We start from the raw sequence: 15,963 nt of genomic DNA on the forward strand, positions 1-15,963 counted from the left end.
GAAAGTTTTGAGTTCTGAAACTTCCAGGATGTTTTTATTGTACAATGACCTTTTTATGTCAAAAGATCAAGGAAATTTTGGTTTTTCAGTTCATGGCCTCTTTAAGAATGTTCTATTATGATAAAAAGTCATTAGACTGTAAACCTTTTAGAAACTTTGAAAGAGCGTAGCAAACGAAATTAGGGTGTAATAGAGAAGACGGTAACCAGATGAGAGATACAGAAGAAAAGGAGGAGAAAGAGAGGGAGAAAGAGTCAGTGATGATGTTTTAATCAGGGCTCTATGGCTTCTCTCTGGAGGATTCCTGTTCCTGTCTCAACGTGTAAGCTGGGTTTTGGCGCATACAAGCGCCGCCTAAAAATAGACCCAATATTTCTCCCTCCCTTCATCTGCTGCTGATGTCAGAAACACTTCCCCCCTTCTTTTCTCTCTTCTTTTTTTCCCCTCACACTCTCTCTCTCTCTCTCATGCTCTTTCGTTCTCTAATGAAATGTTAATAGGCTGTTCAGAACAAGGTGTTTGAAATGGACTGCCCCCTTTCGCAACCCCACGCGTGCGTTTCTGAGAAAGATCGACTGTTTTTCTGGTGCTATAAAATCAATACAACAGGCCTCCGCTGAATGTCTGTAATAGTCCCATTTGCGCCTTTTACACTTCCTGTCGTAAACCTACTAGATTAAAAAAAAAAAAAAATCAGTTAAGCAAGCAGCAAAACTCACACAAAAATACAGCACTAAATGATGCTTACGTAATTTTATGGTCGAAACTACAATAATAAAAGACACATAGCCAGAAACAATTATGATAGCACAACTGGCACCAACTCCCTGTCTGAGAGGAGATGGATGATCAGAGATGTTTCCAAGAGAGACATTGTGGGGGATGTTTGTGGGCAGTCAGACAGCGTTTGCGATAAATTCGAGGGCGTGAGGTTGTTTTTAATTCTTCAGGGAGGGTTAGAGTTGTTCGACGCCGTCCGCGAGACACAAACCTCATTGTTTTCTGCTTTCTTCACCTGCGTGACATCAATATTGATGAGCTTCTCTCGCCAGAAGATCCATCATATTGTTTTATGTTGTGGGAACCGATGATGCATTGACTGACCTTTTGTGTGTGTTTGTGTTGGATGTTATGTTTGATGGTGCTGGGAACCTTGCAGCGTTGCATTTCTTCACGTCTGCAAGGCCAGCGCACAATTTTAATGATTCTGCTTGAGGCAACTCTATTCAGCTTTTATTTTTTGCATCATTTCATTGTCTCTTTCATCTCTGTGCTCCTTATTTTCATTCGTATTGCTGTCTTTTTAATATATCCATAGATACTTCTCAAACTTGATTTGTAGTATGCATAATATACTTATTTACATGTGTGGAATAGACCAATTTAGAGTTGTTCTGAATACTAGCAGACTCTTTACAGCATTGCACGCAGTATATACTGTATACTGAAATATTATGTATTATGCATCAACATACGATACACAATAGTAAACAGTAGTGTACTACATCATCAAAAGACCTCATTACTTTAGCAAGTGTGTTGCATTAAATTTTGTGTATGCACAGGATATCTTAAACATGCACTTGGAACATGACTGCAGTGAAGTCATGTGACAATTTAGTATGCTACTGTTGCATACTGCATACTGTTTTTATAGTATTCCATTCTGAACATAGCTTAACTTTAGCTGCCTTTGAAATATTACATACTGCACAGTATGTACTGAAATAGAACGTATTATGCAGCAATAGATGCTTCAAATATTAGTATGCTACACAACTGTCAAAACTGTGCATGTTTACTTCAGCAAGTGTGCGGTATGCAAATTTTTGTTTGCATACATGGTAAATGCACTTAATAATGAGGTCAAATGACAATTTAGTATGCTACTAATTAAAACACTTCTGCTTGATTCTGAATACTGTTTTTGAATAGGAAGCAGTAAGCTAGTATTCTATTCTGAGCATACTATGTCTAGAATGCTAGTAGACTACTGCATTCTCCATAATTGATATTGTATACTGAAACAGTATTGATCACGCATTGATATTAATTTCAGTAGTTTGTCAAAAAACATTAATGTGTATGTTTACTTCAGCAAGTGTGCAGTATGGATTTTTTCTATGCATGTGATAATTGAGTATGCTACCGTATTAAATATTAACCGTTGCATACTGTGCACTATTTCATACTTTAAAAAGCAAGAAAAAATAGTATGCTGATATTCTATTCTAGCACACAACACTCTGAATACTAGACAGGATACACTGTATTTATGTTATAAGAAACACTTCAAACAGTAGTATGCTACATTGTAAATAAACCTCATTACCTTGCATGTTTACACCAAGTGTGCAGTATGCCAATATTTTTTTTATGTAAACATGCACACAGTTCATGAGATCATGCGACAACAATTTAATATGCTATAACTGAAACACTCCTGCTGCGTACTGAATACTGTTTTTTTTAATAGCAAGCAGTATGCTAGTATTCTGTTCTTAACATACTTTGTCTAGAATGCTAGCATACTACTTAATATATATGCTGTATTCTGAAACAGTATTTATTATGCAGCGATATACATTTCACTAGTTTGTTAAAAAAAACAGTATTTTCCATGTTTACTCCAGCAAGTGCATGGACTGTGATAATTTAGCATGCAACTGTTTTAAGCGTTTACTGTTGCATATGGAGTACTGTTTTGCACTTAAAAAAAAAAAAAACAAGAAACAATATAATACTATGTTGGTATTTCTTTCCGCTAGCATACTATACACTCCATACTAGACAGTTTCAACCAATAAATCTCATTACCTTGCACGTTTACTTCAAGAAGTATGCAGTATGCAATTTTTGTTATCTTCACCTGAAAACATACACTTCATTATTTAGTATGCTACAGTTAGAAATGCAGGGGTAACACTTCAAACAGTGCATGCTACATTGTCAATAAACATCACCTGGCATGTTCACTTCAGCAAGTGCATAGTATGCTTTTTATGCGTAAAATAATGGGACCATGTAGGATCCTTCAGTTTGAAATGCTTAATGCTGCATACGGTTTCAAACTATTATTGTATAGTACACTACACTTACATACTACATACTGCATACTACATACTAGACTGTATTTATGCAGTGAATTATGAAGTGCTTCAAACAACAGTGTGTTTCATTATTATCGGAACACATCAAAACATTAACTTCAGTGAGTGCATAGCATAATCTATATTGCAGAAATAGTAAATGTGGTATGATGGATAGAATGTTACTTAGAATACAACTCGACTCATCATTATTTGATCAAAGCAGACATTTTTACTCAAATTTGAATGCAACAATAATATATTAAGCCACTGTAATGAGTTTTTTTTTTACAGCTGTGTCACATACTACTAGTTGAAACGTTTACGGTTTTCTTTTTTTTTTACAAATAATACGCAGGATACAGTATATATCTCAGAGTTTGATTTCCTTTACAGTGTGTCGTCATCAGTATGAATGGCTGTTGAATAAAACAGTGCAGTTAAATGTTATGAATGCACTGTCTCTTTCTCTCTCTCTTCCTCCAGGATGACTTCCTGTACAGCGTCTCGATTGTCAGCGGGATTGCGTGTGCTATTCTGTCCGTCTGTAAGTTCATGCTGGGGAAAGTCCTCACCAGCAGGGCCCTCATCACTGACGGTACGTTTCCCCGGAAACCCAACAGGTTGCCTTGGTGACAGCCAGCCTGATTTATTCCTCACACAGTGCCGTCTCAACGCGTCTGCTCTTATTTGGCCCGAGCTCCTCCCTTTCTGACCTCCCACCGGCTGGAAGCAGCAGAATTCCACACGTGAATCAGTTTCAGTAAACCAATTCCATCGAATCCCAAAAAGAATATCATTTTCGAAACACGAAGATGTCCTAAGTTTGTCAGAAAAATAAATGCACGCAGTGTCATTCCAATTCGTTTCCTATCTGTATAAAGATGTTGATGATGAGATGTTTAGCAGAATGTGCTTTTCTTTTCTATAGATTGAAAGATAGTCAAGCTCCAAAAGTGACTAAATATATGTTGTCGTCTATGGCTTCAGATGACTTACTTTTATGGCGTTTTGATTTGTTAATTTGAAAGAAACTTGAAAATGAACTGACGAGAAAATGCAACAGATGAGTAGATAGACGGATGAGCAGATGGAGGGTGCAGAGACAGACATATATAGAGACAGATATGCACAGATGGATACGCATACACACACACGCACGCACACACACGGTTAAAATGAAAATATAGAAATAATAAATATGTGGTGTAAGATTTACTTGAAGCAATTTCTGAGTAAAAACCGTTTCAAATAACTATAAGAAACCTCAGGTAGAATTTAATATGAAATCTGTTTGTGAAATCATGTTTAGTTAGCGAGTTTAGCTAACTAAAATATCTCTGATGTCTCATGTTTAGTAAGTTTTGCTAAAAAAAAATAAAGTTTAAAAGAACAATCTGATGCCTTTTAGTTGAAGGTTTTAGTTAAGTTTGATTAAAAAATGTATCTCGTTTAGCTAAAATGTTAAATAGTTGGGCTTAAAAGCCATTAACTGCATCCCAAATGACACACTATACACTTAAACACTATGTACTTATGCAATACGTATTCAGTCATGTAGTGTATGAATGATATGAGATTATTTTGTCATTCATAATTGGAGTCTGACAGCTCCTCCACATTTGTGACATAATTAAAGCTGCAATGAATTGTCCAACATTCCTCACTTAGTTTTTTTCGGTTATTTAAGTGCATCATTTGAGTGTTTAAAGTGCACTTTTTGCTTTGGGAATTTTCAGTGTGAACACACTACTCGCACCATTTATACTACAAAACCTCATAGAATAGTGTGTAAGTTTGATAAATACGGATTTGGGATGCACCTATTTTTTTTCTTATGTTTAATTCTACATTTAGCTAAATAAGTTAAAAAGTTTAGCTATTACTCATCTCTCATCAAACCTTTTAAATGGCAGTTTCATATTTGAGGTAGAAAACTGAAGAATTTTCTTGTAAAACATAATCCAATAATCTTTATTCACACACTTAAGTTTACACACTTAAACCTTAAATGTAGCAAACAGTGCAAAGTATTTTGACTTTTAACTGGAACTCATAAATCATATACGGCCTAACGCTAATCACTGTGTACACCAAATGTTCACCAAGCAGAAGCACAAACAGACACCCATCGACAATAACCAAAACCATGAGTGAAGCTCACCAGCTGTCCAAACATCTACTGCTGCTTAACATGCAATTACTGATCATCTCAAAACACTATGATTCATCATCGGTAGAGATAAAGAAACATTTATGCCTTTACAAAAAGTTAAAGATTATCTTAAAAAGAACAGTTTTGATGTTTCAAGTTTAGCAAAAAACGTTTTGTGTTTAATCTTTGTTTAATTATAAAGTTAAAAGGTTTAGCTAACTACACACACACACACACACACACATATTGTGTGTTCATGTTATTTAGCATGTTTACCTTCAAATTTTTATAAAAAAATGTAATTAATTGTAGAGAGTTTAGTTAAAAATTGTATTACCTTTGGCTAAAAATAAAATTTTCGATGCCTTTAATTAGTACTGTAAGTTTAGTTTAGTAACCAAAATATATATTTTTGATGTCTCATGTTTAGAAAGTTTAACTAAAAAGGTTAAAATGTTGAGATAATAGTGTGTATTTTTCATGTCTTATGTTTAGTTAGTAAGTTTAACCAAAAACTGTTAAGCTAAAAAACCTTTTTGATGGCTTGTTAGTACATTTAGTTTACAAATAAATAAATTTAAATGATTTTTTTCATTGTCTTGTTAAGTATGTTTAACTAAAAGATTTTAAAAAAAAGTTGTAAAACATTTTTATTGCCTTCTCTGATTATTAATTTAAGTTAGTCTCATGTTTAGTAAGTTTAGTTAAAAAGTTTAAAATCTTGAGCTAATAAAGAACATTTTAGATGTCTTGTGTATATAGCTAAAATAAGTTAGGCTAAAAACATTTTTAATGCAGTGTTTCATTAGTAAATTTTGTTACAAATTGTAATTTTTTTGTTTATCTAAAAATAAAAAAAAGCTAAATAATTAGCAATTTTTTGCTTATGTTAAATTAAGTTTTAACTAAAATGTTAAAATGTTTAAAATGTGTTATGTTTAATTAGCAAGTTTAATTAAAAAAATGTTTAACTAAAAATATATTTTATAATAGTTTCTTTTTTCAAGTTACGTGTTTAATTACTAAGTTTTTTTTCCAAGTAAATAGAGAATGTTTTTTATGCCTCATGTTTTATTGGCACTTTCAGTTCTAAGAATTTATTTTTTATAAGTTTAACAAAAAACAAACAAACACTGTTATCATAATTTAATCATCAATACATTTTTTTTCCGGTATAACACAAAAGTAGACGTTTAGCAGAATGTTCACGTTGCTCTTTTTCCGATGATGTTTATATTTACGTATTTTCTCATTTGCAGGTTTTAACTCTCTAGTCGGCGCCATCATGGGATTCTCCATCCTCATCAGCGCCGAGGTGTTCAAACATGAACCTAAAGTCTGGTACCTGGATGGGACTATGGGGGTTCTGATTGGACTGATCATCCTCGCATACGGAGTCAAGTAAGAGTCAAAAACTGAGAAAAAAAACTAGATGACAACAACGACAACAAACTAGAAAAATCCCATTCAAAATATTAGCAAAAACCGTAATGGTACTAAAATAACACTTAATGTTTTTGCAAAATAGTTTGTTTGTTGAAGGTGTTAAGGTAGCACAAAGCTGTTTGATAAACAGTCGTTTAATAATGTCGTACACTCTTGAGGGATTTCAGGCGTGACTCTGTTTGTCTTTGGTGCAGCTTTAAATATGCTGGAGGCTTTAGCTAAAGCTTCTGAAAGGGATGCTCATTATGTAGTTTTGTTGGTTAAATAGCAGATGATGCTCGCTAATATAATTTCAAGTAATTACTATAATAGGACAAGCCTAGAGACTGTAATTAACGTTTGACTCATTGTAATGGAAATTAAGACATAACACGCACATACGACAAAGACTGTATGCGAAGCTCAACGTCATCTGGCAGATTTCCCACTGCTAATCGAACGCTGAGAGACTTGTTGACAGAACCGAAGCTGAAATGTAAATCTATAAGCCGTGAACTCCACCAGCTGTGTCTCTTTCCCAAAAGCACACAAGCAGAGGTCGTTTAGTTTAAAGTGACAGGTCTCGTCCTTCAGAGGACAGGAAGTTCAGAGCTGCACACGCTGAGTTCAGCCTTCTCATTGTTTCATACTAAGCCCAGAAATACACTCTTTACTTTTTTTATAGTTACTGTAACTAAAATAAAATGTAAGATTTGTGTGCTTGAATTGCATATAAAATTTACATCCATTTGGATTAGTCTGTTTTAATATAAGCAAACTAATAAACTGTAATACATAAATGAACCAGGTCCGATTTCTGTTAACTAAATGAGTTTTAAATGCAGAATAACCTGGTTTATATATTTATATTCCAGTTTAAATCCATACATTTATATGTTGCTTCTACATCATGCTGAATAAATGCTTTCATAATTAAATGGTCTAAACAATTTCAAAGAATGCACTGTAAAATATGATTATTTAAATAAAATATGTGCAAACATGTATAAATTATGCCATGATTTTTAATCATAACGTTCTTTTATAGTTTATTTTAAACTGTATAATCCAAATGAATGGACATTTTAGATGCAATTCAGATAAATAGATATTGAATTTAGGCCTATATATATATATATATACATATATATATATATATATATATATATATATATATATATATATACATAAATTTGCTTCAGAATTAACAGGATTCAAATGCTGTAAATCTGTGTTACCACATATGCATAATTACTAGCGTTCAATTAAATTTCACAACAGAAAAGTCAAATATATGATAGAAAATAAAATATAAAGCACTTTGAACATGCACAAATTGAAGTTTTTAAAATAATTTTACTAAATGTTCTAATGACTTATTTAGGTTTTGAATGAGATACTATTATAGTTTTAAAAATATTTGTATTCAATTTTACTTTTTTATTTCCATTTAAATGTACATTTTAGTTGAAGTTTTAGTTATCATACAGTTTTTTATTTTTTTTTATTTTTTGTAATGAATGAAAATGAGAAATAGTTCCTTGGCAACTAGCTGAAATAAAATATTTTTATTTCAGTTATTATTATTTTTATTTCAAATAAACATGTTTATGATGTTTTACTTAACTTCAATAATCCTGTAAATTGAAGCGATATTAAAAGTGTCTTTTTAGACAATAAAAAAGCTGAAGTAAAAACGTTTTTAAGATAAAGCAACCATGTTAAAACTACCTTTTTATTGTTAAAACATTACCTTAACTGGAATTTTTATATGGAACTATAACATTTTAGTTAATATAGCGACATATGCACTAAATATCGTTCTGACCTCTAAAGTTAGGTCGTTTTTAGTTTTAGTTTTTTTTTTTAAGCTTTTTTTTCTTTCTTTCTCTTTCTCCGTCAGGTTGTTAAAGGACATGGTGCCCCGCGTCAGGCAGACAAGACATTACGAGCGATTCGAGTAGCGATTCTGATTCTGGAGGACTCCTCACACACCTGAGAGGAAAACACAACATAACACACAACACACACCTGCCTCAGGGCAAACGCAGCCACAAACCTCCCCTTGTAAATATGGATCTGAAAGGGAAAACTCAGAATTAAATATAAAAAATGTGTATTATCGTATCGTTCGAGATGGAAATAAGCTAAGATGCATTTCAGAATGTATATGATCTGATATTGAAAACCAAGATTCATCGCATCGAGTAATATTATGGGTATCCATCTAATGGGTGAGAGACATTTTTAGGTATGATCTGTGCAGGTTATTACAAATATAAATGTCCAGGTAGGGATGGAAGAGGTTTATCAGGTAAACTTAACACAGATCGTCATTCTTGTCAAGTTTAAGTTCCTATTTATTTTCGTAGTTCTTTTACTAAAAGCGTTAGTTGCATCTGTGAAAACCTGTACATTTTTTACATGAAGAAATAGATGAAATTTACACAAGCACATGCAGTATGATTACAAAAGTTCTCATTTTTGAAATTTCAATAAACTTTCACAGTGGAAAAGCCGAGTATATGATATGAAATCAAGTATAGATCGCTCTGAAAGTGTACAAATTGCAGTCATGCCAAAATAATCTTGCTTAAATGTCAAATTAATCATTTGAAGAGGTGCTGAAATGACATTTTTGTAGACGACGAGTTTGTTTTCTTAAAGAGGACCTTGTTGAAACTTTAATTTGTCTGTTTTTCCTTGTTAAAACGTGCCATCGAATCATCTACATGAACTTTGAAGTATACGATTCAACAAACAAGGCATTTTAATATCTAATATAACTGTAACATACTCTAAACATAACACATGACGAAACTTTCAGTACTTAAAGAGCACTAGTCTAAGTCTACAAATCAATAGCTACCATTAAACCGCTTCATTTGCTAGACCTAAATGATGTAGTTCTGTAATTTCATCTTTCGCACTCCACTGAAACAGTAAAGCTCTGTGAAGTTCATTTGTTATAGCTTGATCCAGCCTTGCGTAGAGCTTTTGGTGAAACTTGTACTTATTAAACGGCACACGAACGTTACTAGCAGAGTAACCAAGCCTTAAAATCTTGACCCTTCATGATGTGAAGTTATATGTTCTTAAGTATTAGACTGTTGTAATAATTGCCACGAAATTTGGCTGTTTAAATGTGTATTTGGGAAAAGCCAAGTTTCTGAGCATTTTATGTAGCAAATATATCATAGCTCCATGGAGCAGTTGGACGTAACGGTGACGTTACCGACGGTCCGATCGCATATGTGCTATTCAGTGGCAGTTCGTCGTGTGATTGTCGGTGAAAAGCAACGTTTGTGCTTTGGGAGAAGTGTATGACTATGCTGTTTTTTTCAGGTGTGTGGTCGAATTCAACGCTCTGTTCTTAATTGACATGTTAAATACCTTGAGTCCATGTCGGAGGGACTAGACACAAGCACACATCCCTGCAAATGGGACTTTCGTTAGCACAGTTTATAAAAACACATGTAGACGTGCGTTTAAGACCCAAAAATGAAAATTTACAGAGGATTTACTCGCTTTCAGGCCATCCAAGATGTAGTTTGTTTCTACAACAGAACCGATTTGGAGAGACATAGCTTAACTTCCTCATCGATGGATCCTCTGCAGTGAATTGGTGCCATCTGAATGAGAGTCCTAACAGCTGATAAAAAACATCACAATAATCCACAAGTAATCCACACCAGTCCATCAGTCAACATCATGTGATGTGAAAAGCTGCGTGTTTTTAAGCGTGTCCATCATTAAAAGTGTTTTAACTTCTAATAGTCACATACAAAATAGCACTTATTCCATAATAACGCAGAGTAGGTGTGCGATAAATAACGCTAGACATGATTAACCAGTAGAAATATATCAACCGGTAGAGATTTTCGACTATCATCTCTATCGCAGTTAGAGGCTTAAATGGCGTTGTTCTGCTAAATGGTCACAAAAGTGTTGCGGGTGCACGTTATTAAACATTGCGGTTTAGAAACAAGTGATTTTAGGCTGTTGGAAAGCAATCAGCAGCTAAAGATAACTCATTTCGCTATGTGTGTGTGCACTGTCTGAGAGTTTCTGAGCCATCACAGAGCGTGGAAGTATTGAATGCTCATTGAGTTTTTTATTTTTATTTTTATTAATGGTTATTGAGTTATTGCTGCCACTTTGAACAGTTAAATGCACACTTGTGTGTGTCAAAATGCCCATCTTTGCAAGTATCCTTGTAAACACATTAATTTAGGTCTTAAGTGAAAGCAAACATTTGAGAAACATTATAATATGTAACAGTATATTGTATCCAGGCAGCTCTTAAAGTGACAGCAGTATAATATTCCTGCTGTCTATCATTCATTTGTTCTACAGTAGTTTTTGTTGTATTTCTTGTAATTAATTCATTTATAATTCTTATTAAATCACTTACTGTTTACTTGTGTTCAGTGAGCTTGAGTTTTTTTTAATGTAGGCTACTGTTTGTCACTGTACAAAAGTGACAAAAAAGACATTTCAATGGTATCAGAATTTCAATATCAAGACCTTATTTAAAGCAAAAATATCTATATTGTGATATATATATCCTTATTGTGATATAAAATTTATAATAATGAAAAAGTCCATGTCCTGTAGTCATCTCGCATCAAAATCCACCAAAATATTTGTTTAGAACTGTTTAGATTTGTAAAGTGTTTTTTTGTGCATATTTCTCCCGATTCAGACGAGATGACTTTTTCACTTGAGAAAGCAATTTTATGGATAGAGGACTCATATTTTAGCTGGAGTTGAGTGGATTACTTGTGGATTATTATCAGCTGTTTGCACTCTCGTTCTGACGGCACCCATTCAATGCAGAGGATCCATTGGTGATCTAGTGATGTAATGCTAAATTTCTACAAATCTGTTCTGATGAAGAAACAAACTCATCTACATCTTGGGGGCCCTAAGGGTGAGTAAATTACAATTTTGTAGTTGAACTATTCCTTTAAAACTGAGGCCCGAAAATAATGTAGGGGCTATTATTTGGTTAGCGCCATTATTTAGTTAAAAACTGAATTCACACCATTGTTCGAAGAACAAATATATACTCCACATCGGGCTGAATGTCATAAGATACATGAATGTATATATAGAACTATGTTGCTGTGGAGTACACATGTATATTTACACAGAAATGTCTGTTGTCACAGAAAAATGTTTATTTGAAAAATAAAGATATATCCTACTGATTCCTCAAAATCACTGAAAAACAAACTGTGTCCGTTTTTTTTTCTTCCATGAATGTCTTAAAATCCATCATAATGAATGTAAATCACCCCCAAAACAAAAGAACAACTTCAAAACAAACCCATTGAGTTGATAAGTTTACAGATGATGTGTAAATGCATTTCAATTTCAAACAAAAGCAATTATTATTAACAGCAACGTAAAACAGAACATCGTTAGCATATTGGCTCCATTCATAATTTGGGTTTCGCTCCAAATTATTTCCGATATATGAGCAGTACTGGCCATGATTTTTTAAAATTCGACTAATCTAATATTTTCAATAAAAGTTTGACAGTCATCATTATAAATAGCTACAGCTAAGCCGTACGAACACAAACACTTTCAAAACGGTGGCTTCCTTCATACTGTAAACCAAAAGTAACAACATTAGTAATCTAAACATATTAGTTTGATTGTGTGATTTTGCGTGTCAACAACCACCAAACGTTTGGCAAGACTATTTCACGCTAAATGCCGAGCGACTCTAGTTCAGCTATCAAACTACTATTTTGGCTTTTAGCTAGCTAGCATTTCACCTCCAGCATTTGCCATTTCGTAAAGGAAAACAAACCAGACAGTTCTAGTAACCATTAGAAGGCACATCATGAAACAAGATGAAACAATAGCTTGGCTGACGACCTTCATTTTACATACAAACGTGCAGATCTTGACAGAGCGGAAACGCAAACGTAAAACTATCGCATAAGTTAGAGTGGAAAACTAGAAGAGACCCATCTATATTTACAAATGTGCAAATGTGTACAGAAATCATCCAACGGATAAAAACATCAAATGAGGTTTTTGCTGGCTTTCGAAATTAAACTGTATTCGCAATGTTTGTCCAGAGTATTGACAAAGGAAATTATGTTACGATACGATACGTTATGCTGTACTATTTTTATTATAACATTTTACAGCTGAAACTGAATTATTAAACTACATTTTGTAGTTAAGTAATCAGGTATTTTTAATTGAAATTCTACACGTTGTCATTAAAGAATTTAGAGTAATTTAAAGGGATAAAATTCTGTAATAAAGTTGATCGAAACCTGTACGAGATTCTTTCTTTTGTTGAACACGAAGATATTTTGAAGAAAGTTGGTAACCAAACTGTTGTCCACAGTCTGGGAAAACAATATTCAATGGGTTCCTTCAACAGTTCGGTTACTAAAATTATTTTAATAATTATTTTAATTTAATATTCAAAATATCATCCTTTCAAGTATTAAATTAATAATAAATCTAAATGCACTGTATATTTAGTTCCGCCATATATTTCTTTTCAGACAGTACTCTGGACACGCATGTGCGCTTACATTAAATTAGTCTGATAAATAATATTTCCCTCTATAAAGAATTTTCTCTTCTATAAATAGTCACATAAAAATCAACAGGCAGAGATAAAGATCTGTGTACAAAATAAATTAAAAACAAACAATTGTACAGTGTCGTAATCTGGTGTCAAATCTTCGCTATAGTGCATTTTCATTCCAAAACACAAGTAACTAATAATTTTGACGTTTTTCGATAACAGGCAGGCAAATTCAAGAAATTAAAAATGAATCAAAAACCAAGGCCAATTTGTGTTTTTAACACAAAATATAAAAAAGAAACAAGTATTTTATCCTAGTAATGTACACTTTGTTTTTATACAGATATTATCTTTCTTTTTTATACAAATAAAGATAAACTTTTAAAGAAATATCTGTGATTGTATTGGTGTTTACTTTATCCACATGTAGAGCATCTGAAACCTGTGATATAGTGTTATTCAGGTAAACTCGGACACTTGACGCAACAGCAAAATGTGTCCCAAATTAGTTGAATTCAGTCTACTAGTTCAATGGTTAGTTTGGTCGGTTGGTTGGCATTCTTCTTCATACTGGCTGGTTTGCGACGTGTGTATTTCACTAAATCATCACACCCGGCAGTTGCAGTACGGCGATATTTAACGTGGATCGTGACCAACACCGAAAATTCCCAGTGTTAGCATGTGCTGTTATTAAACGGTCGGAAATAAACAACCATGCAGAATAAAGTGGGCCGCGTGTTTTCATGTCAGTTATTTACATGTGAACACGTCATTTCACGGAGCCAGTATGTGGAAAGTCCAGTTTCAGTGTAAAAGTTGGGAAATTTCTTTGCAAAGTTTGTTTCCCAAACAACAAGATCTCTCTCACACTCACACACACACAAATAAACACACACTCGGTAAAAGTCTTCAAAATGGTCAAAGATGCTTTTCAGAGTCAGTCATCAGACTTGGTCCAATGATAAATGTCACCTTCAGAGAGAGAAGAAAAACTGGACGAAGAAATAAAAACAGTAGAATGAAGAACTAAGGTAATAAATGTCACTACAGTGTTTCCTCCACACCAGCAGGGGGCAGTGTGCAGTTCTGATTCCCTGCAATCCGCTTCAAGTATGTCAGCCTGAAACTAGTTCAAGTTCACACAAAAACAAAAAATCCAGCAAAATAAATCATCTTCTCTTTTGACCCTCCTGTGTTTTTGTTTTCGGCCAAGAGCCGAGAGCTGCCGCACTCCAGCGTTTTCGTTTTTATTTTTTCGTGAGTTTATGGGAAAAACACAAAAGTTGGATTACTCTGAATTCTTTAATCGCATCACCGCACGTTACCACACTGGCACTGTCTGTACTTTGATACAGTCCGGTCCTGTACAGAACGACGGCTGAAGAGACGTCAGGTTAGTCGCATGGAGTGGCCGAAGTGTGCGTGTTATAAGCAGTCCTTGCACAGCGCCACCTGTCCTTTCATGTAGTCTCTGCAGGGACAGATGCGCGTGAGGGACTGATGGGCCCCGGCGCAGCTGAACAGCAGCAGGTCCGACTGGAACACGCAATGGCCTGCCGATTCGCTGAAGGCGGGGACGACGTTATCGCTGGCAGACTCCACCGTCTTACACTCCACACCATACCTGTAGTGAAGAAACCATAGAGAGAACGCTTGAGCACATGACATGAGATCACTACAGACTCTGAACACAGAACCATGGCAGTACCATGTTTTTTTTTAAAGACAGGTTCCATTGTAATATCATGGTAATTCAGACGTGAAGCAAGATAATACCATTGATTAATTAATAGAAAATAATGGAAAATAACATTTAAGTAATGTGTATAATTATATTAAAGCATAACAAAAAAATATACATTTATATATATATATATATATATATATATATATATATATATAATATATATATATATATATATATATATATATATATATATATATATATATATATAATATGTATTTATGGAAAAATAAAGGAAAACTAAATATAAATATAATATGATGTATATTTAAATATTATATTGCTGTAATATATAAAATATATTAACATATAAATTTATGTACGGGAAAAAACCCATCTAAAATCATATTTTAAATATCAGAATATTTATGTATATATATTTTGCTTTTAATTTAAGGAAAATAAAAAATTATAATATCAAACTACACACTTATAATGAAATTCTACAAATATGGGTAATGATAAAATATATATTTATATGTTAAACATTACTATGTATATTATGGAAAAAAGAAGTTATTGAAAATAAAGGAAAAACAATTTAAATATTAAAAACCTATTTTTCTTAATATATGGAAAATAACATCAAACTAATCATCAGAAAAGTAATATTCGTAAATTAAATATTAAAATACAAGTGTTTGTGTGTGTGTGTGTGTGTGTGTGTGTGTATATATATAAAATTATATAATTTATATTTAAATATGTATGCTTTAAATGTAATAAGAAATATATTAAAACAGTAAAACTATCCATGTGTATATATATATATATATATATATATATATATATAACAATAAATACTAGTTATTATTAAATATTAAATTATGTATAATTTGAATATATTATTAAATATATATTACTAATTTAACAATATTAAATGATAATAATAAATCATATTTATAATATATTTCAATATACATTAATATATCATATGTAATATAATACAATATATATTATTTTACTAAACATTTAAATATGTCAA

General features: G+C 32.9%; 2 protein-coding genes across 3 annotated transcripts in view; one reads left to right on the forward strand and one right to left on the reverse strand.

The window, feature by feature from the left end:
- Window positions 1–10,899, forward strand: part of LOC113077640 (transmembrane protein 163-like) — a 34,955-nt gene extending 24,056 nt beyond the window's left edge. The window contains exons 6-8 of the mRNA XM_026249955.1: window positions 3,576–3,687; window positions 6,504–6,645; window positions 8,573–10,899. Coding sequence (XP_026105740.1) covers window positions 3,576–3,687; window positions 6,504–6,645; window positions 8,573–8,633 — 315 coding nt within the window. The 3' untranslated portion in view covers window positions 8,634–10,899. The remainder of the gene's footprint in view (window positions 1–3,575; window positions 3,688–6,503; window positions 6,646–8,572) is intronic.
- A 931-nt stretch (window positions 10,900–11,830) lies between these two features.
- Window positions 11,831–15,963, reverse strand: part of LOC113077639 (alpha-1,6-mannosylglycoprotein 6-beta-N-acetylglucosaminyltransferase A-like) — a 60,316-nt gene continuing 56,183 nt past the window's right edge. For both annotated transcript variants that reach the window (XM_026249954.1, XM_026249953.1), the window contains one exon: window positions 11,831–14,858. In XM_026249954.1, coding sequence (XP_026105739.1) covers window positions 14,660–14,858 — 199 coding nt within the window. In that variant the 3' untranslated portion in view covers window positions 11,831–14,659. The remainder of the gene's footprint in view (window positions 14,859–15,963) is intronic.

The sequence above is a fragment of the Carassius auratus genome, unplaced genomic scaffold (genome assembly GCF_003368295.1).
Source record: "Carassius auratus strain Wakin unplaced genomic scaffold, ASM336829v1 scaf_tig00022937, whole genome shotgun sequence".
NCBI lineage: Eukaryota > Metazoa > Chordata > Actinopteri > Cypriniformes > Cyprinidae > Carassius > Carassius auratus.